Here is a 24,804-nt window from a genome sequence, read left to right as displayed (position 1 = left end):
GACTTATCCAAGGTCAAGCAGCTAGGAAATTGTGGAACTGGAATTGCACTCTGGACCTGCCTGGCTTCTGCTTCTTAACAAAATCAAATGGCCTCCAGTGCAATCATCAGGGAGGACAATGGGCTGTCCCAGTTGCTATGGAGACAGCAGAGGGTGAGTCTCACAGATGACCGCTGAGGCCCGGCATCCCCTCTCTGGTTTACCACAGTCCCCACTGCTCCCTTTTGCCATCCTCATTCCTCAGACTGACTGCCATTTGCAGTTTATCATTCTACTTATGCTGTCGTTTTTCTTAGGCTACGGAAGGAAGTGAAATAATTCACTGGTACCTTTGCTTTTTATCAAAAGTAGATAAAGTAAAGAGAGAGACAAGAAGAGCGTGAACTCCATCAGGCAGGGATTTCTGCCTGTTGAGTTCACTGATGTAATTCAGTGCCTAGGACAGTCTCTGGCATATGGTCGGTGCTCAGCAGATACTTATTCACTGGCTGACTGACTGAATGGGTGGGTGAGGGCCTACTTCCCTGGAAATCTCTGCTTTACTCATTTTTATTGCTTCTTGCTGGCCTCTGGGGTATCTGTGCTTGGGACCCCGTGTCTGGGTCGTCTCTCTGGGGAGGTGGCCGTGGAACAGGGGCATCACCTTCCTCCGTCAGCGTGTGGCTTGCTGAGATATCTTCGTCAGCATCGGTGACCACCACCGAGTAGGTGCCCAAATCCTTGAGGCCAGGTTCTTTCAGGATGATCTTGGACCTGCAGAGACAGGAGGGCAGAGGCTCTGAGAGGGCCCGTGTGCCCTGGAGGCCTGGGAGCTGGGGAGTCTCGGTCGGCTTTGCAAGCCCTGCACCCCAGCCCAGACCCCGGCCAAGCCAGTAAGCAGGGGTGGCAGCCTCCTTACACCTCTTTGGGGTGCCCCGCCCAGGGCACGTCTGGCCTGCCACCTTCAGTGGTCCTCACTAGCCAGGCTCTCTGGAACAGTCTTCGTACTGGCCACGTCCCCCAGGCCTGCCTCTCTCCACAGGTCTCAAGCCATCAGCTTTGCCTCCTGCTGGACAGGGCCAAGGCCAGAGCTGCTGGGGGTGGAGGAGGGAGACCTGGGGGCCCTTGACATCCTAACCCCTCTTTTACTGAGGAGGAAGCTGAACCCAGAGAACTTGCAAGAGCAAGTCGCTGGCACTCAGGCTAGAAACCAAGTCCTGAGCGTCTCCTCGGAGGCACACACATTCCTTACAGAAAAGCGTCTGCAAATGAACGGCACCGTTTCAGCCTCTCCAGGCACTCTCCCTCACTTCTCCCCGGGTGGCAGTCAGCACCCCTCAGGAGAGACCAAGCAGTCCTCTCAAGCTCGTTATCTGGGGGTCCTGCCGGATGGTCTCGCCCACGAGCTTCTGCCCGACTCATCCGACAACGTCTGGGACCTGTGGACGAGTCGTGCTGCCCCTCCCTTCACTTACTTGTTAACTTCCTCCTCGACCTTGACCCTCTGTGGGTCCGGCGGGCCCTTGTAGTCCTTGGACCACTGAAACTCCGAGGAGTCGGGGGCCTCGGGGGCTTCGAAAGCCATGTAGATAAAGCCCTCATCATCCACACCAACCTCGATCTCCCGAGCATCTGAGGGCAGGATCCAGTGGAGGGCAGCAGACATTTAGAAACAATAAACCGGGTCAGCGCCCTCCCCTGCTTAACCCCTCTGGTGGCTGCCCATTGCTCTTGAATAAAATAAGAAACCCCAGACTCCTTGCTGTGGCCTCCAAGGCCTCGTATAATCAGGCTCCTTCTCAGCTCAAACGTCACCTCCTCAGACTACTGAGGCTAGCGTAAAGCCCACCCTGCCCTATCACCCTGTTGCACTTCCTTTATAGCACTTATCACTGACTTTTTCATCATTTACTTGTTTACTGTCCATTCGTCCTGCCCCTCCCCCCACCAGCACAGGGACCTTGCTTTCTCATCACTGCCATGTCCCCGGTGCAGTGTGGGTGTCACCAAATACTTGCTGAATGAATGAATAATTAAAAGAATGGAAAAGAACACACTTTATAGTGAGGAGAGCTGAGTGATTCCATCGGATACTAGCTGCGTGACCTGGTCATTTAACTTCTCTGAGCTGCAATGAAATCAGTTCTAAAGTGGGGACAGTGACGGCTCCCTCAGGGGCTTATTGGGAGAGCCAGACAGTGTAAGGGCCCAGCGCAGCATCTGGCGTATGCGGTAGGAGCGGACCTCGGGAGCCGTGACTGCAAGGCAGGCGAAGCCACACGGCATATCTGAAATAAAGTTGGCTGTTCTTTTAGATATCCACGAAGAGTTGTATGAGTTTAAGAATGTGGCACGTAAAGGATGGAAGACCCATCACATGGAAGGAAACCATATGTTCAAATCTTGGGATCCCACAGAAATAAACGAGAGTGTGGACGGGAGAGAAATAGGCAGGAAGGAATGAGGGGCAGGAAAGTGTGGCGGGGTGAGGGCCCAGCAGGTTCTGTCCTCCTGCTGCAGACAAGCACCCTCCCCCTGCCCCTACCTGGCTTGTCCTCCAGGAGTATGGGGTCGGTGGGCATGGACGGCTGCCCTGGGCCCGCTGAATTCACAGCCTGTACATGGAACACGTAGGCCTTCCCCGGCTGTAAGTCAGAAACCTGGGGGAAGGGAGGGGGCAAGAGTGAGCACCGAGGATGGCAAAGACCCACCCTTCCTGCAGCCCTGGCCATGGGCTGCAGGGGACCCCCAGGAGGGCCAGGCTGCTCTGGGGGTGGGGGGCAGGCTAGGGGCACATTGCTGTCCTGAGTTCCAGCTTCAGGTGAGCCTCTCCCCTGAGATTACCTCCCACGCTTGTGATGCCTGGAACTCCACCTGCTCGGAACTTAACGCATCATCAGCCTCTCAACAAGAAATCCCTTTCTCTTCCTGCGCCCCCTGCCTCTCCTCCATCTGTCTCCCTAGAAAGAAGCTTGGTGATCATCGTCTTTGACATCTTTTTCTTGAGCCCTACACATCTAATCACCGAAGTTCCCATTTTATTTCCCTAACGTTTCTTGAACGTGGCCTGTCTGTGTCCCAGCCACGCCTTTGACTGCAGCTTTATTTCTTCTCTCCTGGATTAGTCCAACAGTTTCCTAAATGGCGCCTCTGCCTCTAGACCCTTCTTCCCGGTCTATCTTTCCCTCTGCCAATGTCTCCAAGACGGCAGTCTGAGTACACGTAACTCTTTCAGTGGCCTTCAGGGTAAAGTTCAGATTTCGAGGCTTGGTACCTAAAGCCTTCCTCATCCGTCCATCCTCAGCCTTCTGTCCTCTTCTCCGCGCCCCCTTCACTCCCTGACTCCTCAGAGTCCCCCACGCATCACGTCGCTTCACGCCTCCCTGCCTTTGCCCTTGCTGAGCCCTCTGCCTGGAACGCCCTCCCCTTCTCTTGATCTAACAACAACAGCTCACCCTTGGCCACTCAGCTTGGCCAGATGGGACGAGGCCAGGAGAGGCCTCTTACCTTCCTCCTTGGAGCTCCCAGAATCCCTCGGACCCTCCTTGATTGTACGGCACACAGTATTGTAATTGCCTGTTCCCTAAGGACTGTGACTGTAGCTTTTTACATCTACAATCTAGTTCCAGATCTGGCACTAAGTAGGTGTCCAGAAGTGTTGAGTGAATGACTGAGTGAGTGAATGCCGGCCAACCACCCACATGCAGAAACAGTGCCAAGTCACCGAGGCTCCCCAGCCCTGGGCCAGCCTGCCTGGGGAGCAGAGGGACCATCCATCTTGCGTGGCTCTCTCAGGCCAGCTGTCCAGCACTGGCCGACTCTACTGTAGGGAGCCGAGCCCCGTGGTGGTGGAAACTGCACATCTCAGAGCATTCCATGGGCTGAAGCTTGCCCTTCTTCATTTGGTCTTTTTAAAAATTTATTTATTTATTTATTTATTTTGGCTGTGTTGGGTCTTCGTTTCTGTGCGAGGGCTTTCTCTAGTTGCAGCGAGCAGGGGCCACTCTTCATCGCAGTGCGCGGGCCTCTCACTGTCGTGGCCTCTCTTGTTGTGGAGCACAGGCTCCAGACGCGCAGGCTCAGTAGTTGTGGCTCACGGGCCTAGTTGCTCCGCGTCATGTGGGATCTTCCCGGACCAGGGCTCGAGCCCGTGTCCCCTGCATTGGCAGGCGGACTCTCAACCACTGCGCCACCAGGAAAGCCCGTCTTCATTTGGTCCTAGATAGCCTTAATGTTATTGTTTCAAAAGGAAATATTTTTATTTTTTTCTGATTATGAAAGAAATTCATGTTTGTTGGAGGAAATAGTAAAGCAACAGAAAAGAATATAAAATGAAGGGGTAAGGCTCTCCAGGCAGCCCCATTCCCAGAGATGACCAGAATTGACAATTTTGTAAAAATCCATTTAGACTTGCAAATGCACGTAAACCATGCAGAAACGTGACATGTGCCGCATTCTGCTTGTTAGTATCTTCTTTCCATGTTGTTTTGGGCCTCTCAAGCCTGCTTTCTTTCCTCTTGGTGCTAACAGAGTGCTAACCTGTGGTCTTGAAACCCACACACCCTCCTGCCTGCTGGTGAAAGATGCCTCAGGAAAATGAGGTGGAGAAAATACTCCCTCTCTCCCTAGAGCTGCAGAAGAGAAAACCTAATACACATCACAGAACTTTCCTTACAAACTTTCCTTAAACAAAGAAGGCCTGTGAGACATGCTGGCTTCAGAGATGGATGCTGTGAAGGCTGTGGTCCTGATGGATTGTCTGTTAGTAATTTGCGTCTGCTAAGAATGCTTCAATGGACACCTTTGCTTTCTGACATGACAAATATGTGTGAGTTGCCTTTGTTATGCCAGGAGAGCATTGTTTGTGCTTTCCCTTCTACACGAGTACAAGTGAAAACAACCACCACAGGTGAAGAAAACCGATGATTCTGCTAGATTTCTTATTTATCCAAAGAGTTTAGAGTTTGCTTCTCATTTAAATGAAGAAACGCATATATGCCTCTATGTTCATTAATATACAGCATGATATACATGTTCTAAATGTTATCTAACATATAAATATCCTGCTCTGTATTGTGCTTTTTTTTTCTTAGCCACATATGGTGGATATGTTTTTATGTCACAACATACACGTAGCTCGACCTCATTCTTTTTTTTTTAATTTTTAAATTTATAATTTTTTTAGCTCTACCTCATTCTTTATATTATTGCCACTCCTTCAGCTACTGTAGCCTTTACACTCGCTGACACTGAGTCCACATTAAGGATACACTGTGATTTATTTAAGCAAACCCCCTACTGATGGACATTTAAGTTGTTTCCAAATTTTGCCTTTATAAACAACGCTACAACAAGCATCACTGTCCTTAGGTCTTTGCACACTTGACTAATTATTTCTCTACAGTTCAATCCTAGAAGCAGAATTCCTAGCTCAAGGGATGTGCATATCCAAATGCTAATATACCTTGCTGATTATAAGTGAGGTTTTAGGGAGGAGTCTGCACAGCATGGAGCAGGTTAAGACCAACCACCGGCCAGACCTACTACCAACTCGCTGCGTGACCCTGGCTAAGCCACTCCCCCTCTCTGGTCCTCTGCTGCCATTAAGTGAGGGCAGTGATTTCTGAGGGTCGTTCCAGCTTTGGTGTTCTGTAGTCCTGCCATATCCTGTGGCAGGGAAGGCTTAGGGCGGGCCCATCCTTCATCAGAGGATGAAGGGGCAGGGACTCACCCTCAGGTGGGTGCCAGAGATGGGGTCTGTAGTGACCGGCTTCCATTGCTCAGAGCCTTCCTCCTGGACGCTCAAGCAGTAGCCTGTGACCGGTCCGGCCCCTTGGTACAGTGGGGGCTCCCACGTCAGCATCAGGGATGTGGCCCGCACTTCAAACGCCCGCACGCCATACGGGGGTCCTGTGGGAAGACAGGGTAGAGAAGGAGATGGATATCCAAATGGCCAGCCAGCCAGTCGGGCAGTGGGCGGGTGGCAAGTCAGCAAGCTTGTCAATCTTTCAGTCCCAGCCAGGCCTGGAAGTGCCTGCTCTGGACATGGTGGGGACCTGGCCGGCCTTGGCTTCACGGCAAAGCTTGGTCTGTGTCTGAACTAGAGTTAACTCTTCAAAGTGTGCTCAGTATCACTTCCTCTGGGAAACATCCTTGACCCTCCCCATCCCTGTCCCAGACAGCATTATTTAATCTTTCTAATCTCTTTGCCATTTCAGTGTTTAATGTAGAAGCTCAGGGTGTGGACTCCAGAGTCAGATCACAGGGGTTCATGTCCCAGCGAACACCCTTTTTCAGGCTATGGGGACTCTGGGCAAGTTACTTAGCCTCTATGTTCCTGGCTCCTCATTGGTAAAATGGGGCTAATACTAGTTCTTATAAAATAGTGCTGTCGTGAGCATTAATGACATAACTTATGCAAAGTGTCAATACATAGTAAGTCCCCAACAAATAGCAGTTGTCTATAACTGTCGTTGTCTAAAGCATCACACGTAGTGATTATCTGCCATTCAGGTAAAGGTTTTGTACAGAAAACAGAACTGAGCTGAACAGAATGATGGAAGGTTGTCATCCTTCCTTCCTAAGGGGGAGATGAAGGGCTAGTGTGTGAGAAGGCTGATGGCGCTGCGGGAGTGGTGCAGAGGGGGACCAACCTGCCCTGTTTGTCCAGGATTGGGACACAGCTGGTAATACTGGGATGGTAATACTGTGGTGGTAATACTGGGAAAGTCCTGGGCAAACTGGGACGAGTTGGTCACCTAGCAGTGTGCCTTTGGGGTTTGAGATTGGTCTGTGTTGAGAATCGGAGCTCAGATGGGGTGTTGAGCTAGAGGATAGTTTGGATGGGGGTACAGGGCCAGTCAATGGCCAAGGTCAGGGCTCTTGACTTGGCAGAGTTAAGACTGTGTCAGAGGCTACAGGGGGCAGGGGTCTGGGACCAACAGAGCAAGCTGGAATGCACAGGGAGCCCGGCGGTAGCGGTCATCTTGTTTGTTAGTTTGGGGGAGGGGAGGGGAGGGCAGGGGCTGGGCTTTGGCGCCTCCCAGCCGCTCACCTGGCTGAGGCATCGTCCACTTTTTGCACTCAAACAGGCTGCTGGGTGCCGACAGCTCTCCAACACCAGCCCAGTTTACTGCCCGGGCACGGAACTCATAGAAGTGGCCTTCATGAAGGTCACTGACCTTGAAGAGCAAAAGCACAGACCGTGAAGGCTGGGGCTGGGGAGGCAGGGGACGAGGTTCACAGCAGGAGGTCTACAGGAGCTTCACGTAAGACTGGTCTGCCCTTGACAACCAGCTGGATTGTCGAGGCACCAAACCTGAGGCCTCTCTCAGCCTCAGGACCTCCAACCCTGACCCCCACTCTCCACCCACACAAATCAGGACACCAGGCCGGTGGCCGCATTCCGGCCTCACCTTGCACATCTGGGTAGGGATGGGCTGCTGGTTGACCGAGTGCCAGTCCAGTTGCTCTGAGTCGTGTTGGTCCAGGAAGTAGCCCAGGATCCTGCCCCCTCCACGCCGCTTAGGGGGTTTCCACCCAATGACCATATAATTTTCCCCACAGTTCAGGAGGGCGAAGTCATATGGAGCAGATGGTGTAGCTACGGGGAGGCAAGGGGGTGAGGGCCACTGCTCCCGAGGGGCGGCCGGACTGGGCGGTGGGGCCCGAGGGAGGCAGCGAGCCTCCCCCAGTGGGTGCCCACCCTGCTCTGGGGCACGGACTTAGCCAGTAGCGTCCACTGGTAATGCTGACTCAGCTGCGTGCAGGGCACCTGGGCCTCCGAGCTGGTCAGCCTTCACCCCATGGCCTCAGGCCGTTGCTACTTCCTCCCCAAAGGAAGGGTGGTCGGGGTCAGCACCAGATCCCCTGAGAAGGCTTCTGCCCCATGGCCTCTGGAGTTGGACCCTCCAAGAGGTGGTGGATAAGCCCCCTGCTCTCTGCTCAGCCCAGGTCTGTCCCCAGAGGTGTGCAGGCTGCACCTGCCCCGTGGACTTACCCAGAGCCTGCTTGACCTTGACGGGTTCGGTGGCGGCTGAGCTCTCCCCAACTCCAGCCTCGCTGACTGACCTGATACAAAACTCATACTCCTTCCCTGTCCTCAGCCCGGGAACTGTAAACCTGGGAGAGAAATGTACAGCCTTCAGGAAGGGCCAAACCAGCAGCAGGGAGACATTCCTGAACTTTCTAGAACAACCTTGTGGGGATAAGTGGCCACCAGCGTGGTAGGAGTTGAGGCCTCAGTTCTTGCCTAAAGACCTTGCCCCTGCCCCCAGAGTGATGCCTGCCTCATGGAGGATGAGGTCCTTAAGGTTTTAAAGGATGTAGCTTCCAGAGCCCATCATTAAGGTGCGAATACGCTGGGAAAGTTACCAGTTGAAGGCCCAGGTAGCCAACCCCTAAACTGAGCAACCGGTACATCTCTAGGACTTTGGGCCTCGTCCTGGAAACACAACAAATGGCTCTTCTGATCTGTACGGTTGCTGTGACTACAGCACAGAGTCCTTTTAAAGACCTCTGAGTTACCAGCCAGAGACGTACAAGGACACTCTGCTTACAGAAAATGTCCTCCCAGCCTGTCTCTTCTTTTTTTTTTTTTTTTTTGCGGTAGGCGGGCCTCTCACTGCTGTGGCCTCTCCCGCTGCAGAGCACAGGCTCTGGACGTGCAGGCTCAGCGGCCATGGCTCACGGGCCCAGCCGCTCCACGGCATGTGCGATCTTCCCGGACTGGGGCACAAACCCGTGTCCTCTGCATCGGCAGGCGGACTCTCAACCACTGCGCCACCAGGGAAGCCCCTGTCTCTTCTTGATAAGATCCAAACTGTGAACCTCTTTTTTCCCTTTTCACTTATCAACATTTTCCTGTAGCAAATCTTGTTCTACAAGGAGCTTCCCTCGGCCAGTTGACCCCGAGGAGTTGAATGTTGGAATGTCAGAGGGGCCTTTATGGATCAAACCATTCAGTTTCTTCATTTTACAAGTAGGGAAGGGCTTCCCCAGAAGGAATGGGGTGAGCCAAGAGCACACAGCCAGTTAGGAGCAACCTGGACCGAGCCCGGTCTCCCGAATCCCAGCGCAGCGCCTGCCTGTTCAGTATTCATTCATTCAGGTCTTTTTTGAGCATCTCTTGTGAGCCAGGTTCTGAGGAGCTCATGGAACAGTGGTGGAACAGACCCTACCTCCCAGCTGAGCTCCCTTCACACCATCACCCCAGGCAGCACTGCTGGGCAGCAGTGTTTAGCCTCTTTCCAGCCCTGACACATGTAACCGATGACATGCACGCGTGTGACGAGGTCTCTGGATGTACCAGAGGGTCACGCCACGCCCCACGTGTGGCACGTTCTTCCGACATGCCACTTTCATCACGTGACTCTCCCTCAGCCCCTGTCCTCCCCTTCAGGGACGAACATCTGAATGCAAGTCAGGGGAGTGATGTCATCCTAGGGATAACCTGGACTCCGAGCTCATTTGTCCAAAACCCAATTAATTATTCTCCAACTGGAGAACTTTAGCAGTGACAAAGCATGAGTGACCGTGAGGCACCGTGTACCAGAGGGGCACCAGGTCCTGTCCCCTTTTCTGGGTGAGATAATCTTGGGGCTCGCAGCCCAGGGTGAGGGGAGCCCACAGGTGTGCTCAGGGCCCAGCCGGTTGTCTGATGGAAAGGGAAGGGGGGGGTGTCACCACCTGAGCCCCTGCCCCCACAGAGCGTCAAAACGGAGAGAAGTCATGAGTCCAGAAGCCTCGAGGGTTCTGCCTGCGAGGACCGGGGCCACCGAGTGAGGAGGGAGACTCTGAGGGGAGTGGGAGTGGCATAGGCAAGAGCACAGGAGTCTGGGCCAAGGTTCAGAGAGGGCGAGTCTCTGTGCAGGGGTGCCCGGCGAGTGAGGGGTGGGTGTGGAGCCTGAACCCCAGCCGCCCTGGCTGCACTCTCTGCCTCTCTGTCTCTAAGCTCCTGGAAAGACAAGACCTAGGCAGTCACCACTACCTGCAAACAGCACGCTCCTAGTGAGTGTTGCCACAAAAGAGGCCGTCTGGGCCAAGTGCACTTACTAGCTAGGTGAGCTTTGACAAACTCCGTAACTGCTCTGTGCCTCGGTTTCTTCATCTGTACAATGATAATAGAAGTAATAGTCCTAAGTTCAGAGGATTGCAGCATAACTAAACGACCTCATATATGAAAAGAACTTAGAACGGTGCCCAATGCCCAACCGCGCCGAGAACGGCAGAGGCTTCATTATTACTACGGCCCTGCCCTAGGGCAGGAAGGGGGTGGGGGCAAACTCACCTGCTGCCCTGGATGGGTTTGTTGTTAACTGTTTTCCACTCAGATGATCCTGCCTCCCGGGAGTAGATGTAATAACCCAGGAGCTCTGGGCTGTCTTTCACAGGATCCCAGGTCAGGGAGACAGAGGTCTGCGTGTCTCGGAAAGCTTGAACTTGAGTTGGAGGAGGGAGAGTGGCTAAAAATCAGAAGTGTGGACTGAGTGAAGATGCTGAGTTACACGGCTGGGGAGGGGGAGGCGTGTGGGAGAGGCGGGGAGGTGCGCACGTGGCAATCAAGGGGGGCACGTGCGTTGCAGACATGCCCTGGGGCTTTGGGCAGCTCTTCCCTAGTCCCAGAGGTGTCCTCCAGACTCTTGTGTTCTGAAAGTCTTCTCTCATCTTACCTCCAAACACCTCCGCTTTCTCACTAAAATCCCCATTCATTAACCCTACTATCGCTCTCTCTCTCTTAAAAGTCACCAGATCTGACAATTTTCCTCAGCCTTATCTTTGATCTCTAGGAAACTTCATTTTATTTCCCTTGAAACTTTAACTTTCATGGCTCCCTGAGACTATGCTCCTTGAGGTAGGGTTTGCCATGATGTGTTAAATGGACAGATCTGGATGGATGGATGGAAGAATGGATGGATGGACAGATGGATGGATGAATGGATCAATAGACTAATGGATGGACAGGTGGATGAATAGATGGATAGACGGATGGATGGATGGATGTCAGATACAGGACCTTCCTAGTTCTCCTTTTCCTTCTCAAACTCCTTACACATCCTTTTGTGGCTCCCCCTCTTTCTTTCTTTTTTTTTTTTTTTTTTTTTGTGGTACGCGGGACTCTCACTGCTGTGGCCTCTCCCGCTGCAGAGCACAGGCTCCGGACGCGCAGGCTCAGCGGCTGTGGCTCATGGGCCCAGCCGCTCCGCAGCATGTGGGATCTTCCCGGACCGGGGCACGAACCCGTGTCCCCTGCATCGGCAGGCGGACCCTCAACCACTGCGCCACCAGGGAAGCCCTCCCCCTCTTTCTTTTGTCACCACATGTGGGACTCCTCCAAGTGTCTGCTCCTTGACTTGCTCCATTTTTCTCCTCTTTTCTCATCTCAAGTGTCCACCTATTCCCATGTCTTCAGCCCTCACCTCTCTGCAGGCGACTCCCCAGGCTTTACCTCTAGGCCTGCTCTCTCTCCTGAATTCTAGAGCCTCATCTTCCATTTTTCCCTGGACACCTCTCCTTGTGTTCTGGTGGTGCCTCAAAGTCAACAGGCAGAGGCTGAACTCAGCATCAATCCAACATAAATCCAGTAACTACTGAGTGCCTGCTCTGAGCCAGGCTCTGCATTTGGCCCAGGGGAAGTACTGAGAAACAGACTTGGGGTCCTGGGCTCAGGAAGGTCCTGTCAGCAACTTCAGCCTCTCAGGCTGAAGACAGTGTGACAGTGGATGAAGGCTGGGTGGTGGGAGAGGGTAGAAGGAGGGCACTCAGGGGCCCCATGTGTCCAAGAGACCTGATTCTACCCGTAGGCAAGAACTTGAGCTGAGGACATCCACGTATGGAGTAGTACTCACACACTAACATCATGATTTCAAGACCTGAGGATATGTTTGTGGTATAATGTTAATTGTAAGAGGTAGAATGCAAAGCTCTACACGTGGTTTGATTGGACTTTCAGAAAGATGCATTGGCGTGCATGCGTCAGAGACCAGAGGCCCAAGTGCCTAGATGGTCACAGTGGTTACCCTTGGTCAGCGGGATCCTCCCTCCCTCCCTCCCTCCCTTCCTCTCTCTCTCTCTCTCTCGCTTCTTTTGTATTTTCCCATTTTTGTACAATAACTTCACTTTCATAATACAAGTAAATGTCTTTTCTTTTTTCCTCTCCTCCCCTCCTCTCTCTTCTTTTCCTCTCCTTTCCTTCTCCGAACTGTACCAGAACCTTGCCCTAAGGCTGCCTTGTGGTCCAGAGACTGCCCACATCCAATCACAAACCAGTCACTGGCCAGGCCCCTGAGTCAAGACTAAATGTTAACCAGACCAGAATTAAAGAAAAACTCCATTTGCCCACCAACCTATTTATACTTACTATGAATATATATATATACATATATATATGTGTATATATATATATATATCTTTTTTCTACATTATTGAAACAGTACAAATCTAGGACTTTGAAATCTTCCCCAAACAGGCCTTACAGCGTATCAGGCTCTTCTCAGATGGGCAGAGCTACAGCTGGTTCCTTAAAGGACTAGCTGGTGATGGCAGGGAACCTTCTGATCTTATCAGAATCCAGAGGCCTGAGAGGAGAGAGGGAACCCCGGGAAGTCAGGACCAGGATGGAGCTGCCGCTGGGAGACTCGGGAAGGAGCCACAGGTGGGGGCGATAACCAGGCCTTCAGAACAGCGGGTTTGGCAGGTGAGGACGCCAAGGTTCGCAGCTCAGAAATGACCTGCCTAGGCCCACGCTGTGCTGCAGATGAGAGGGGTCCCACCTGGTGAGGCGGATTGGGGTGGGACCAGGGAGAGGGCCGGAGGCCTGCCCTGGGGCTCACTCCTGGCTGCACAAGGTGGGGTCAGGCCCTGGTTGGAGACGTTTAGAACTGAGGGACCACTTGGTCACACTCAGATCCTGTGCTGGACCTGGCTGGATTCTGCAACCTGTGAATTGTTGATCTAGAAAAAAATGTCTATACTTTCAAGAGCCTCTTGCCCAGAGAAATGTATCAATAATTCTTGATGGTCTAAAGTTTTACAGGCCTGTGATCATGTTGCTTTTCAGCTTCGTGATAGGTAGAAGTGGTCAAGGACAGAGAAATGGGCACGGCTGTGTCCCTGCAGCCATGGGGTCCTGAGCCCCGGATGCTGACAGCCTGGTCTGGCCTGGCCTGGCCCCACCTCCTGCATCACACAGGTACCTGGCTTCCCCCTCAAGGCGATGGGCTCGCTGGGCTCCGAGGGATCGCTCATGCCGTACTGGTTTATCGCTCGCACTCTGAACACGTACGACTTCCCTTTCTCCAGATCCAAAAGGGCGAATCTCGGGGATTTCACAGGCGTTTCTGAGTTGATGGCCTCCCAGGTGCCGCTACCTATGACTGACTGTGACAAGGGAGAGAAACTTGCCTTTGGTTAAGTGGTTGCCTTCCCACATGTGCTCTCACTAACTTCTATCCTTGGCCCAGGCTGCCCCTCAACACCTGAACTCTGGATCCACCTGCCTCCGTGACGTCTCTACCTGGATGCCCATCGAGCATCTCACATTCAACAGAATTGACCCTGGAACTTGCCCCCCTGCCAATGCAGTCCACATCGAGTTAGTGGCACCCGTCCTTTCAGCTGCTCAGGCCAGAACCCTGGGAGCCATCCTGGACTCTTTCTCTCATTTCTCATCCCCCGAAGATGCTCTGTCAACAAACCCAGTTGGCTCTACCTTCGAAATTTATCCAGAGTCCAACCGTGGCTTTTCACCCTCATGCTCCCCTCCACAACCTTGATCCAAGCCACCATCGCCTCTCACCTGAGTTATCTCAATAGCCTGGTCTGCCTGTTTCTACCTTTAACTCCCTTCAGCCTTTTCTCCAAATGACAGGCAGAGGCATCCTTTTACAACACAAGTCAGATCACATCCGTGTCTGCCCAGAACCCTCCCAAGCCCCGCATTTCCCTCAGAGTGAAATTCTCCATGGCTTGACTCCTGCCACCTGTCTGGCCACATTCCATGCCCCCCTTTGCCCACTCACCAGGCTCTGTGTCCCCCTGCTGTTCCTTGATGGTGCCAGGCCCAATCCCTGCCTCTGGGCCTTTGCACTTGCTGGTCCCTTTTCTTGGAATGTTCTTCCCCCAGAAATCTCTGGTTTGCCCCTCACTTCCTTTGGGTCTTTACTCAAAACTCACCTTCTCAGGGTGGCCTCCCCAGCACCGTCCCCCATATGAAAGGTCAGCAGCCCCTCCCTCAACACTTCAAATCCCCTCCATGCTGTCTGTCTTTCTCCTAAGCTCCTACCATTAGCAAATGTGCCAAATACTTTTCGGATTCATCTTCTTTGTCATCCATCCCCCACCCCCTACTACAATCTCAGCTCTGGAGGCAGGAGTTTGTCTGTTTTATCCACCACTGAGAACAGTACTGACGCATGAGAGGTGCTCAGTCTATGTTTGTGGGATGAATACATGAGTAAATGGATGAATTCTCACAATAACTCTGCAAAGTAAGGGTTAATTTCCCCACCAATGAGGAAATTCAGGTTCAGGAAGTTTTGGTAACTTGGCCAAAAGTCACGCATCTAATAGCTGGCATATTTGGCATTTAAGCTCAGGTGTGGGTACCCCCAAACCTGCTCATTCTACACAGCATCAGGGGCCCCAAAGGCAGCCATAAATCCTGTGTCTCTGGGTAGATAGAGGGTGAAGAGCTGAGGGTGATGCAGGTTAATAGGCACCCAGAGGCCACTTCTGCCGAGTCTGGGTGTGAGAGTTAAAACCTAGAAGCCCTGGGGGGACCCACTGACCCTGCTCTCTCTGTGCTTCTCCCTCCCAAGGCCCACCTGGCTGTCAGTAGCCTAGAACCCAGGTAGGCTAAGAAATCGCTACAAAAACCAAGGAACACGGCTGAGCACCCACTGCGTGCCAAGTTCTGTTCTAAGTCTTGACGTGCTTTAGTTAATTTGATTCTCACATCAACCCTATAAGATGTACAATTATTATGTCTATTTCATGGAAGAAGAAACTGAGGCACAGAGAGGTTAAATTTCTTGCCCAAGGTCACACAGCTAGTAAGTAGCAGAGACAAGATTAGAGCCCAGGCAGTCTGACTCCAAGGTCTTAACCATTATACGCTATAGCCTCACAAAACAAATCCTCCATTATCCATAGCTTTCCCATGTCAGAGAAATAGGATCACCTGTGAATGTGCAGAGAGGCCCATCTGGACAACGAGAGCCACAGACTCTTCCCTGGAACCTTTTTATTCCTTGATTCACTAAACCTGTACCGTCCACCTGCCATGTGCCAGGCACCGTGCTGGACCCAGCGAGTAATGAGAAGGTAAACCTGGTGTCTTCCTTTAGGGGGATCAGAGGCAAGAGCATCTCCTTGGGAAGGGTTTACAGTCCCAGGGCTGCGGGCCCTGGCTATGTGCTGCTTTTATTTCACCCTCACAGGGTAGGGTGTCCATTCTATGCTGGAGGAAACTGAGGCTCAGAGAACTTAGCAAAGGAGCTCACACAGCAGAAGTCAGGAATGAAATGGATCTTAACACCATGCTGTTTTTTACTCTGCCACAATGCCTCCCCTCCACTGTGAAATCCATTTCACATGAGCTGCCCGCCCCCCCAGTCTCCTGCCCCTACTCTGCCCCCAGGGAGAACCGCCTCCTGGTGCTACCCACCTCCACCCCCCATGCCCTGTATGTGCTGTCTGCCAATGACCCTGGCAGGTGGGCACCATCCTGGCTTCCCTCCCACCCTGGCCCTGGCGGAGGTTGGGTGTTTGACCCGATGTGTGACCAGGTGCCAGACAGACCTGGGGTGCGGGTGTACGCAGGACATGGCGGATCTACTGTTGCCATTGTCTGTGTCTCTTGATTTTGTGTATTTCTGTGAACAGCTTCCGGAACTGCCATCAGTAACTGACCTCTCAGGGCTGGAGGTAACCTCGAAAGGTCATTTAATCCACCCGCCTGCCTCTGTGCAGGGCTATGCTCAAGTCTTCCAGGCAGGAAATTCTCTTCTCTTCAGGCCTCCCAGGGGACACTGTCGGGGTCTCCCAGCGCCTCCCTGAACACCCCCCCACGTCCTGGTAACACAGCGCGTCTGTTTCTCAGGCCGGCCTGGGGCTGGGGCCCTTGGGGTCTCCGTACCTTCTCCAGGAAGTACGTCAGTGGGGCTTTGCCCCGGGGTCTTGGCTTCTCCCAGCCCAGAACCACATAGGCCTCGTGGATCTCGCTGGCGTGGACATTGGTCGGGGGCGAGGGGATGGTCATGAAGTCTGGAATCAGAGCCATCGGGGGGGGGGGATGTGTGGGCTGTCGGAGACCCCAGATCTCAGCCCCTCACTTCATTGAGGAGGGAACTGGGGCCCAGAGAGGGGCAGGAACTTGCTCCAGTTACCCAGCAAGGCCGGGCAGAGCCAGGGCCAGAACCCAGGTCTCCCCATGTCCTGCCGGGACTTTCCCCGACGTCTACTTCCTCCGCGAGGGGCGCAGTCGCCCACCAGAGAGCCTGGCCCCTCAGCCTGGATCCTGCCCGCGCTCGCCTCCCCGCACCCTGCACACGACAGCTTCTGCCTCTGGGTTCAGTTTGTGGCCCAGAGTTTCCAGAACCGCAAAGGGGGCTGGAGTCTTGAGGCAAAGTGTCAGGAGGTTCACACGTACCTTCAGAATCATCTGTGCTGACCGTGATCGTTTTTCCTGTATCAAAGGGGATCTCTAGTGGGGAGAAGGGAACATGTTAGGGGAGAGCTAAAGGGTGCAGGGTGTGTGTGGTGGGCGGGCTCAGCAGGCCACAGGGAAGGGCCTGCCCCACTCTGGGTGCTGATTCCTCCCCCGCTCCTGGTCCTGGCCTTCCGGCCCCTCACTGTGTGTCCTCAAGCAGGGCCATCTGGGCCCCAGTGATCTCAGGGGTCCAAAGTGCGGCACTGCTGCTCTTGGACCCCAAAGATGCTCTGTCCTCTCAGGACAGAGAGAAGTGATGGGGTCAGATCCCTAGGGCACAGCAAACCCAAATCAGGCTGACTCCTCAGAGCTGAGAGGGCTGTGTTCCCCCCGCCGTCCAGGCTGGGGGCTTCTGAGGCAGGACGGTTTTCCTCCTTCAGATTAAGGGCATCCGAAGAGGGTGCTGTAGTTTTACCCCAGATTAGCATCTTGTGTGGACAGGTTTGTGTTTCTTCCATCAGACGTGCTGTACATTCCCCCTCCAGCTAGGGGTTGCTAAGGACAGCACTGTCTCCTCCATCAGATTAGGGGTTCCTGAGGGCTGGGCTGTGTCTCCCCTCCTGGATCAGGGCTTGGCATGGGGGCTGTGCGCCTGTCTCCTGCGTGAGGCAGTCCTGAGCATGCCCTGACTGATGCTCTGGAATGTCCCTGCAGGGCCTCTGTGCCCACCTGTCTTCTTCCGGGCTTCCTCAGGGTCGCCCATGGCAACCGGTTCTGAAGCCTTGGAGGGGATGCTGCTGCCCGCTCTGCTGATGGCTCTCACCCGGAACCGATAGCTCTGGCCTTCGACGAGGCCTTGGATTGGGCACCGACAGGTCCCGCCGGGGGCCTGGTGGCAGGGCACCCATTGTTCGGACTCGCCCTGGCACCTGTGGGAGAGAGGCCTCGGCTGCAGCCCCTGCCCGTGACTCACATCTTCCCAGGGTGAGCCTCTTCCAGGGCCTTTCCCCTGCCCTGGGCTGCCGGCCCAGCTCATCTCTCTCCATTTAGAAGCCCGGCTCCAACCTCGGGCCCCAGGAGGCCTTCTCACCATCCTCCACCAAGCGCGATGCTAATCAAAATAGCTAGTGCCTCCCATGAGCTTTCCTGCGCGTCTGGAGCCATCTGTGTCCCTCCGCACCTGTTATCGCGTTTAATCCTGACGGTCCTCGCGGTTAGGTGTGATTACCTTCACTCTACCAAAGGGATCCGCGTTTAGAGAGTGAGATGACTTGCCCAAGGTCACATGGCTTGTGAGTGGGCGAGTTAGCCTTTCCCCAGAGGGCTGTCCACTCCCTGTCGGAGTGCCTTCCAGAGTGACCCTCGGAGTCTGGGCTCTCTGTGCCCCCCTGGGTGCCACTGTCCTCAGTACTGGCTGGATGGGGCCATGTACCTCAGTTTCCTCATCTGTAGAATGGGGCACTAGAGAGTCCCCCTGCCCCCTTAGATAGGGATTGTTGGAAGGATTCGAGTGGCTGGTTTAGCTTACCTCCAGCTAGGGCCCTGGAGCCGGCGGCAGGTGAGGGGGGGGTGTTCTAGGCCTCCCCTTTCCTGGTGTGCCCCCTCCCTCCCGCGTCAGTGCTACTCTGTCTCCGGCACTCAGGGAGGACAGCATCCACACGTGCTCAGGTTTCAAGCACTGATGTTTGCCCCTCCCAGTGGCAGCTCCTGCTGTAAAGGGTCTAGAGGGCAGCGGCTGACTCCAGGGGCGGACACCCTTCTATTGCCCCTAAATAACACATTTACCTCCTGCCCTATTCCAAGGACAGGCATGGGGGTCCCTCTTTCCCGTGGCCCCCACGTTTATCCTCACAGAGCCATCTACCCCCATGGGCTCTGCCACTGAAGAGACCGACTCACAGCTCAATGGAGTAGCTGGTGATGGGGTTGCCACGTGTGTCGCTGGGCGGGGTCCACGTCAGGATGAGGCAGTCCCTGTTCACGTTCAGGCATCGAACATTCAGGGGGGATCCTGGAGCCCCGGGCTTCTCGGCTGCAGCATCTGAAGCCCGGGGTGGGCGGGGGTGGGAAGAGAGTGGGGGGAGGCTCTTCCCGTCAATGTCCACTTGGCGACAGACCTCCTCCCATTCTCACCCCTCATCCTCTTCTCATTCACCACCCCCCAGGGGCTCAGTTGGATCTCGAGGAGAACGACCTGAATAACAGCCTCTTCCTTTCAAACAACAGCATCTGGGGGTAGGGGTAGGAGTACCGTTTATTAGGGGCCCATTCTACGCCACACACCTGCACAATTGGCATAATTAATCTCTGAGTCCCGGCGCAACCCCCCATCTTGCAGGTGGGAAAACTGAGTGTCATAGAGGAGAAGTGAATTTCCCCAAATCACCCAGCTAGTGAAGTGGCAAAGCCAGGAGACAGAAATCAACCAGGACTAGAATGGTCCCAGCCCACGATCAGCCCTCCCTCTCCAGCTGGCTCCGCGTCTCAGACTCTCAGGCTGTGTCCCTTTGGAGGGTCATGGGATGCACAGGGATTCTTAGAGAGACTCTACCCCAGCACCCCCAATATATAGCATGGAAACCGAGGCCTCAAGGAGCAGGGATTCGCCCAAATGTCCCACAGCAAATCAGTCAAGGCAGAGCCCCGGTCCCCCACCGCCCCCTCACCTCTCACAAACACATAGGCGCTCTGCTCCCGGAGCCCAAAGGGCGAGGGCACCTGGACCGTGTAGAGACCCTCGTCCTCCTTGTAGGCGCAGGACACCTTCAGGGACGCCTGGCGGTCTGCGTAGAGGATCTGCCGGCGGCTGGAGGACTTCAGCAGCCTCCCTGCAGAGGGAGGGGTCCAGGGTGAGCCCGTGGGGGATCTGGGCCTCACCTGGGAACCCACAGATGCTCTGGGGGTCTAGGCAGAGGGGAGTTTGGCCTGGCTAGAGCCTGAGGCTCTGCTGGGCAGTTGGGGAGGGGGTGGTGACCTCCAGGACTCTGCCAACGTGGTCTCTGAACTCTCCTCTGCAGAAGGCTTGAGGCGGGCAGGGGGTGGCAGGGCCGGGCCCAGGGAAGGGGCTGGGGCTTCAGTGAGGTAATGAGGGTTCAGGGAAGTGGTCAGCGGCTGGGTGAGCGGCTCGGTAAGGAGTCGGAGGTCCTGTGAAGAAGTGGGACCAAGAGAGATGGGGCCTGTGTGAGGGTCAGGGGCTCCTTGGGACGCTGGGTGCTGGAGAAAGGAGGCGGGGCTCGGTGGGCAGGGGGTGTGAGCTTAATGGAGGGAGGGGGGCCTGTTGAGGGGGGTGGGGACTCAGGAAAGGGGTAGGGGACTTACTGAAAGAGTCGGGGTGCCAGTGAGGCGGGTGGGGACTGGGCAGGCGGGACCTTAGTGAGGGGAGGGGGAAGGGGCTCTGGGGCTCTAGGCCTCGCCCTGCGGTCCTGCTGTTGCACCACCCTGCTCTTTGTGCCACGCGAAGGCCCCTCCCTCCTGCCAGCGCCTCTGTTCCGGAAGACCTGCAGGTTTGGGAAAGCTCTTTGCCTGTTGTCGCAGCTGTTTCTCAGGGCTCGTGGCTTTCCCACTCCTCCACTCCAGCCCCCAGCAGGGGCAGCTTCCCCAGGCTCAAGCTCTGGGGTGTCAGGGGGCTGTGCTCCTGGCCCTTTGGCTGCAGGCCTGGTCACGAATGGGGCAGGAAGCCCAGCTGTTCCTCTCCTCCCTGGCTGACCGGCCTTCCCCAGCCCTGGCCCATGACCCCCCGTGCACCTTCCAGCTCACGAGTAGCAGTTATGTACCTGCACCTACAACCCTGACTCTGAAAAGCCCGAGGCAATTGTCACAACCTGCCCTGACCCTCCTCAGGCTGACCTGCTCCTGGCCTTAGCCTCTGTTCTTGTTGCTTCAAATGTCATCACCTACCCCTAGGGTGCTGATGTCGAGCCCATAGATGTAAAGGGCTGGGCTGGTGTCTGGCCAACCACAGGCTCTCAACGGGCAGTGTGCAATTGTGTTCTGGCTTCCTGCTTCCTCCCGGATGGACAGCCCCTTGAGCTTATGCATGTCTGTTCCTAACCCTGCCCCGGCACCCAGCACAGGGCCTGGCACCATGGGTGCTCGGTGACACTTTGCAGGGTGACTTGATCTGAACCCACCTGGCTGTGCTCTGCTTCCCTCTACCTCATCGGCACCCATCGCCCAGCTTGTACCAGTTAGGGGGCGGGCATAGCTGAGTTCCTCTCTCCACCGGGGGTCCCAGGGGTGGGGATGGAGCCAGGGCTCTGGTCCCTCTCTGGCTTCCACCTCTGCCTCTGCAGGTAAGGGGCCAGGACTAGGGTCCTCACCATCTCGGAACCACTGGATGTTCTGCTCGGCGTCTAACACATCTTCAGAAAATAGGCAGGACAGGGAGAAGGATTCCTTCTCACGGGCGAAGACTGGTTTCAGCACCGATGTGAATTCCACGTTGGAGCCAAACATCAGTCCTGGGTGGGAACAGAGATTTAGGGCAGAAGTTTTCTAAGGCTGCCAGCTTAACCTGGGGCTTAGATGCGCGTGAGGACCCTTCTGGGGTGTCCCCGCTCCTCTGGGTCAGGATTCACAGTTTTGCAGGTGGTGTTAACAAAGAGAAGAGGGGGCCTGATCCTGGGGGCCGGGGGTGGGGAAGAGATTTCTCTGGGTGGGACCAGATGAGCCGAAATGGCAAATACTGGTTTGTCTTTTTGGATTTGCCTTTTTCTCATTCAGTCTTGGCCACTGAGAGTGCAGCAGCTGGAGGCGGCTCCGGGGTGCCTAGGGACCCCAGAAACCAGTCTACAGGTATGAACAGTTTAGAGGCAAACCACACGTGGACATCCCTTTGTGGGCAGTGGATGGCGATATTCTAAAGGGGACTGTTGGGGGCCCTGACGAGGAGCCCCAGACACCCTCCTCCCTGAGGGCCCGTCCCTCCCCAAGCCTCCTTACTTTTAAAGATCTCCGAATCGAAGCCAGCATCCTTCCCCAGGTAAGCTGAAAACCCAGAGCAAATGGAGTTGGAGAAGGCTCAGAGCCCACGTTCCTACTGGATTTTGGAGGCATGGCCTTTGGTCATGGGTTTGAATCCTGATCTGGCAGTGGCTCCCCCCTTCAGCTTGGGGAAAGTTCCCTAGCCTTTCTGTGCCTCAGTTCCTTATTGACTCCTCCCTGATGATGGTGGCGGGGGGGGGGTTCTGAATACATGAGTTCACATGAACAAAGCCCTCAGCAGGAACCTGGCATACAGTCAGTGCTCAATAAATGGTGGTTTCCTTCCTTTACCCAAATCCACCGCCAGAATCACAGTCCTACAGGTGGAGCCTGGTCAGACTGGGATTTCTGGTGGGTCCAGGGCAGTGCTAAGAGAGCCTCCTGGAGGCTTCAGGGTGAAGTCCAAGGTGGTGTGGACACGGACCACCAGGGGATAGTGAGAACATTTTTATTCACATAGCGGGTACCACGTGCGCTTATTAACTCGTTTAATCCACAGCAGCCTTGTCTGTTGTTGTCATTATTATCCTCTCATACAAATGAGGAAACTGAGGCATAATCACCTAGCGAGCACCCCAGCAGCCTGAAGCCAGGACATGACACTGGTCCCTGGGATGGCCTTGATGGAGGAGGGATGGGGATATGTGGATGAAATCATGGAGGGGCGGACAGAGGAAGGCAGGGCCCAAGGGCCTGATGCCTGACCTTGCAATCGACTCTGGGCACTGCCTATAGGGACGGCTCAGATTCCACCCAGAGAGCCTGGCCTGGCAGCGGGGACAGCTGCCTACCAAGAGCGATTTGGGGAACAAGGCAGAGGGGTGGAGAGGCTGTGAAGGACAGTTTAAGAAGGTCCGATGAGAGGCTGGGGACTGTCTGCTGCTCAGTGTGTGTGTGTGTGTGTGTGTGTGTGTGTGTGTGTGTGTGTGTGTGTGTGTGTGTGTGTGTGTGCGCGTGCAGCTTCTCTCAGGGCCCTGAGGGCAAAGCCTTGGGCTCAAAGGTGTGGCCTTCTGGGCTGGGCTCGGCCCTGATCCAGCCAAGTTTTACCTAAACCATCTCATTTAATCCACAGGAGTATCTGAGGGAGGCGGTAGGATGCCCTCTTTGCAGGTGGGGAGGTCAGGTAAGTGAGACGGCACCCAGGCTCACACGGCCGGTCAGCGCCAGAGGCAGCAGGTGGACGGGGGCCTGAAGGAGTCCTGGGTGTCTCCTCTGCCTCCTGCTGTGATTAACCTCCAGGAGGGACCTGAGCCCACTGGGGAATATGCACCAGAAGCCAAAAGGGGCAGTGGGGGTCAGGAGGGGACTTGGTAGGAATCGACCTTTGCCCCTGAGGACCGCTGGTAGCCAGGCCGCCCTCCCAGAGGCCCTGAGCTGGATCTGGACCCAAGCCCAGCTCGATGGGATGAGCATGCTCTTTGGGGACAGGCAGGTGGGGTCCCCTTGAACAGGGATGTAGGTTGTACAGTCTGAGGGCGGAGGATCTCACTTGCTCTGAAGGCCCTGGGGAGCAGGAATCCCGGTGGCTGCCCTGGTCACCTGATCCCAGACCAAATACCCCTGGGCTGGGGGTCCCTCCCCGAGTCTGGCGCAGACTCATGTCCTCATCTGCTCATCTGGGGTTTGCTGTGGGCTTTCTGGCCTGTTGGTGATGGCAGGACTCACTGCGGACAAGGACTTTGGCGAAGGAGGAGGCCTGGCCGTAGGCGTTCTTGACCATCACTGTGTAGGTGCCTGCGTCCTCAATGGTGCATCTGAAAAGCAGGGAGGGAGATGTTCCCCCCGGGACGGCTGGGCTCCACGGGAAACTCAAGTCCCCGTGCAGGTGGGGTGTGGGGGGAAGGGGGGGTTAACAGGAAGGCCTGGGGGAGGACTTCAGGCTCTAGGTCAGGGCCTGCCTCTGAGAAGCTGGGGGTCTTTGGGCTGCCACTGTCCCTCTCCAGGCCTCCAGGTCCTCCTTTGAAAATCTCGGGATGTAACAGCAGCCTAAACCACCTCAGGTGAAAGTGCTTTGAAAATATGATTGTTATCAGAACACTTAAGCTAAGTGACTTGTCCAGAGTCCCAGAGCAACTGGAATTCAACCGAGCCTCGAGGGGACGAGCCCTCCCCCAGGCACGGCCTCTGGCCCTATCAACACCTCCAGAGCAGAACCCTGGAGCTGGAGCTGCCCCAGGTACACTGCCAGTCTGAGCCAGAACTGGGCCGGATGCCCAGGGGTTCTCAACCGCAGGCCTGGTTTTCACCACCAGCCAGGCCAGCCTTGTCTTGTTCCCAGTGGAGGCTTGGGCCAGCTCCATCCCAGGGCACCATGGTGGCAAAGAGGGTAGATGGTAGGACACAAGTCACACATCCAACCCCATCAGCAAGCAGAGAGGCCCCTCGGTGCCCCCTCCCCTCCCCTGGCTGCTCGGGGCAGGAATCCCTCTCGTTTCAAGGGCCGGTTCCATGTGTCCCTCCAGGCTGCCCAGCCCTGCATGCTCTCCCCGACTGTGCAGCCCACGGGGCGCCTCCCTTTGCAGCCTTGGATGGTCAGGTATTTATGTCCATGTAGCCTCACTTTGCTTCTCGAGGGTCCTGTTCATATTTGTGTCTCTGAAGCCCGAGTTGCTTGAGGTGGAGGGTTTGGTGTATTGGAAAGAACCCAGATGGAGAGAACTGACTCAAACCCAGGCCCTGCCCTGTACAGGCTGCGCAAGACACTTAATCTTTCAGAGCCTCCGTTTTCTCACCTGTAACACGGACAGAACAACGCTTCCCTGCATTGTGGAGAATGGTGGTGGGCATTATGTGTAAAGCAGCGAGCGCAGGGCTTAGCACCCGGAGGAATTCAACCCCTGGCAGCTCGTACGCATAATGCACACTTCGGGGCCGACTGTGCTCCAATTCTCCCTCCATACGTCCTGCCTCTTCTTTTAAAACCATGCTCAAGACTCACCACCTCCTAAAACGCCTGCCTAACTCTCTCCTTCCAGCTGCTCCCCCTTGCACGTGTGTGTGTGTGTGTGTGTGTGTACGTGTGTTTTCTCTCCTCCAGCAAGGAGCTCTCCCTGCATGCCTAGCTCAGCATTCATTCAGTCCTTGCTGCTAGCCTCTGAGTCCAAATTTTTCACCGTGTATCCCAAGGCTTTAGAATCACATGGGGGTGTTTGTTAAATACAAATGCCTGGGCCGCACTTCAGAACTAGTTAATC

At 55.1% G+C, this 24,804-nt stretch overlaps 1 protein-coding gene across 2 annotated transcripts in view; it reads right to left on the bottom strand.

Annotated features, from left to right (window-relative positions):
- MYOM3 (myomesin 3) overlaps positions 1 to 24,804 on the bottom strand; it is a 48,490-nt gene that overhangs the window by 15,010 nt on the left and 8,676 nt on the right. For both annotated transcript variants that reach the window (XM_060141095.1, XM_060141096.1), the window contains 17 exons: positions 23,276 to 23,364; positions 21,569 to 21,613; positions 20,947 to 21,087; positions 19,294 to 19,455; positions 18,527 to 18,668; positions 17,357 to 17,556; positions 16,628 to 16,681; positions 16,115 to 16,242; positions 13,173 to 13,356; positions 10,268 to 10,442; positions 7,979 to 8,100; positions 7,395 to 7,582; positions 7,034 to 7,160; positions 5,711 to 5,889; positions 2,525 to 2,639; positions 1,455 to 1,611; positions 644 to 753 (listed from right to left, as the gene is read on the bottom strand). In XM_060141095.1, the coding sequence (XP_059997078.1) occupies positions 644 to 753; positions 1,455 to 1,611; positions 2,525 to 2,639; positions 5,711 to 5,889; positions 7,034 to 7,160; positions 7,395 to 7,582; positions 7,979 to 8,100; positions 10,268 to 10,442; positions 13,173 to 13,356; positions 16,115 to 16,242; positions 16,628 to 16,681; positions 17,357 to 17,556; positions 18,527 to 18,668; positions 19,294 to 19,455; positions 20,947 to 21,087; positions 21,569 to 21,613; positions 23,276 to 23,364 (2,318 nt within the window). The remainder of the gene's footprint in view (positions 1 to 643; positions 754 to 1,454; positions 1,612 to 2,524; positions 2,640 to 5,710; positions 5,890 to 7,033; positions 7,161 to 7,394; positions 7,583 to 7,978; positions 8,101 to 10,267; positions 10,443 to 13,172; positions 13,357 to 16,114; positions 16,243 to 16,627; positions 16,682 to 17,356; positions 17,557 to 18,526; positions 18,669 to 19,293; positions 19,456 to 20,946; positions 21,088 to 21,568; positions 21,614 to 23,275; positions 23,365 to 24,804) is intronic.

Source organism: Lagenorhynchus albirostris, chromosome 2, assembly GCF_949774975.1.
Source record: "Lagenorhynchus albirostris chromosome 2, mLagAlb1.1, whole genome shotgun sequence".
In the NCBI taxonomy this organism is placed as follows: Eukaryota; Metazoa; Chordata; class Mammalia; order Artiodactyla; family Delphinidae; genus Lagenorhynchus; species Lagenorhynchus albirostris.
Note: the sequence above shows the minus strand (reverse complement) of the source record. Positions and strands in the feature narration are given on the sequence as shown.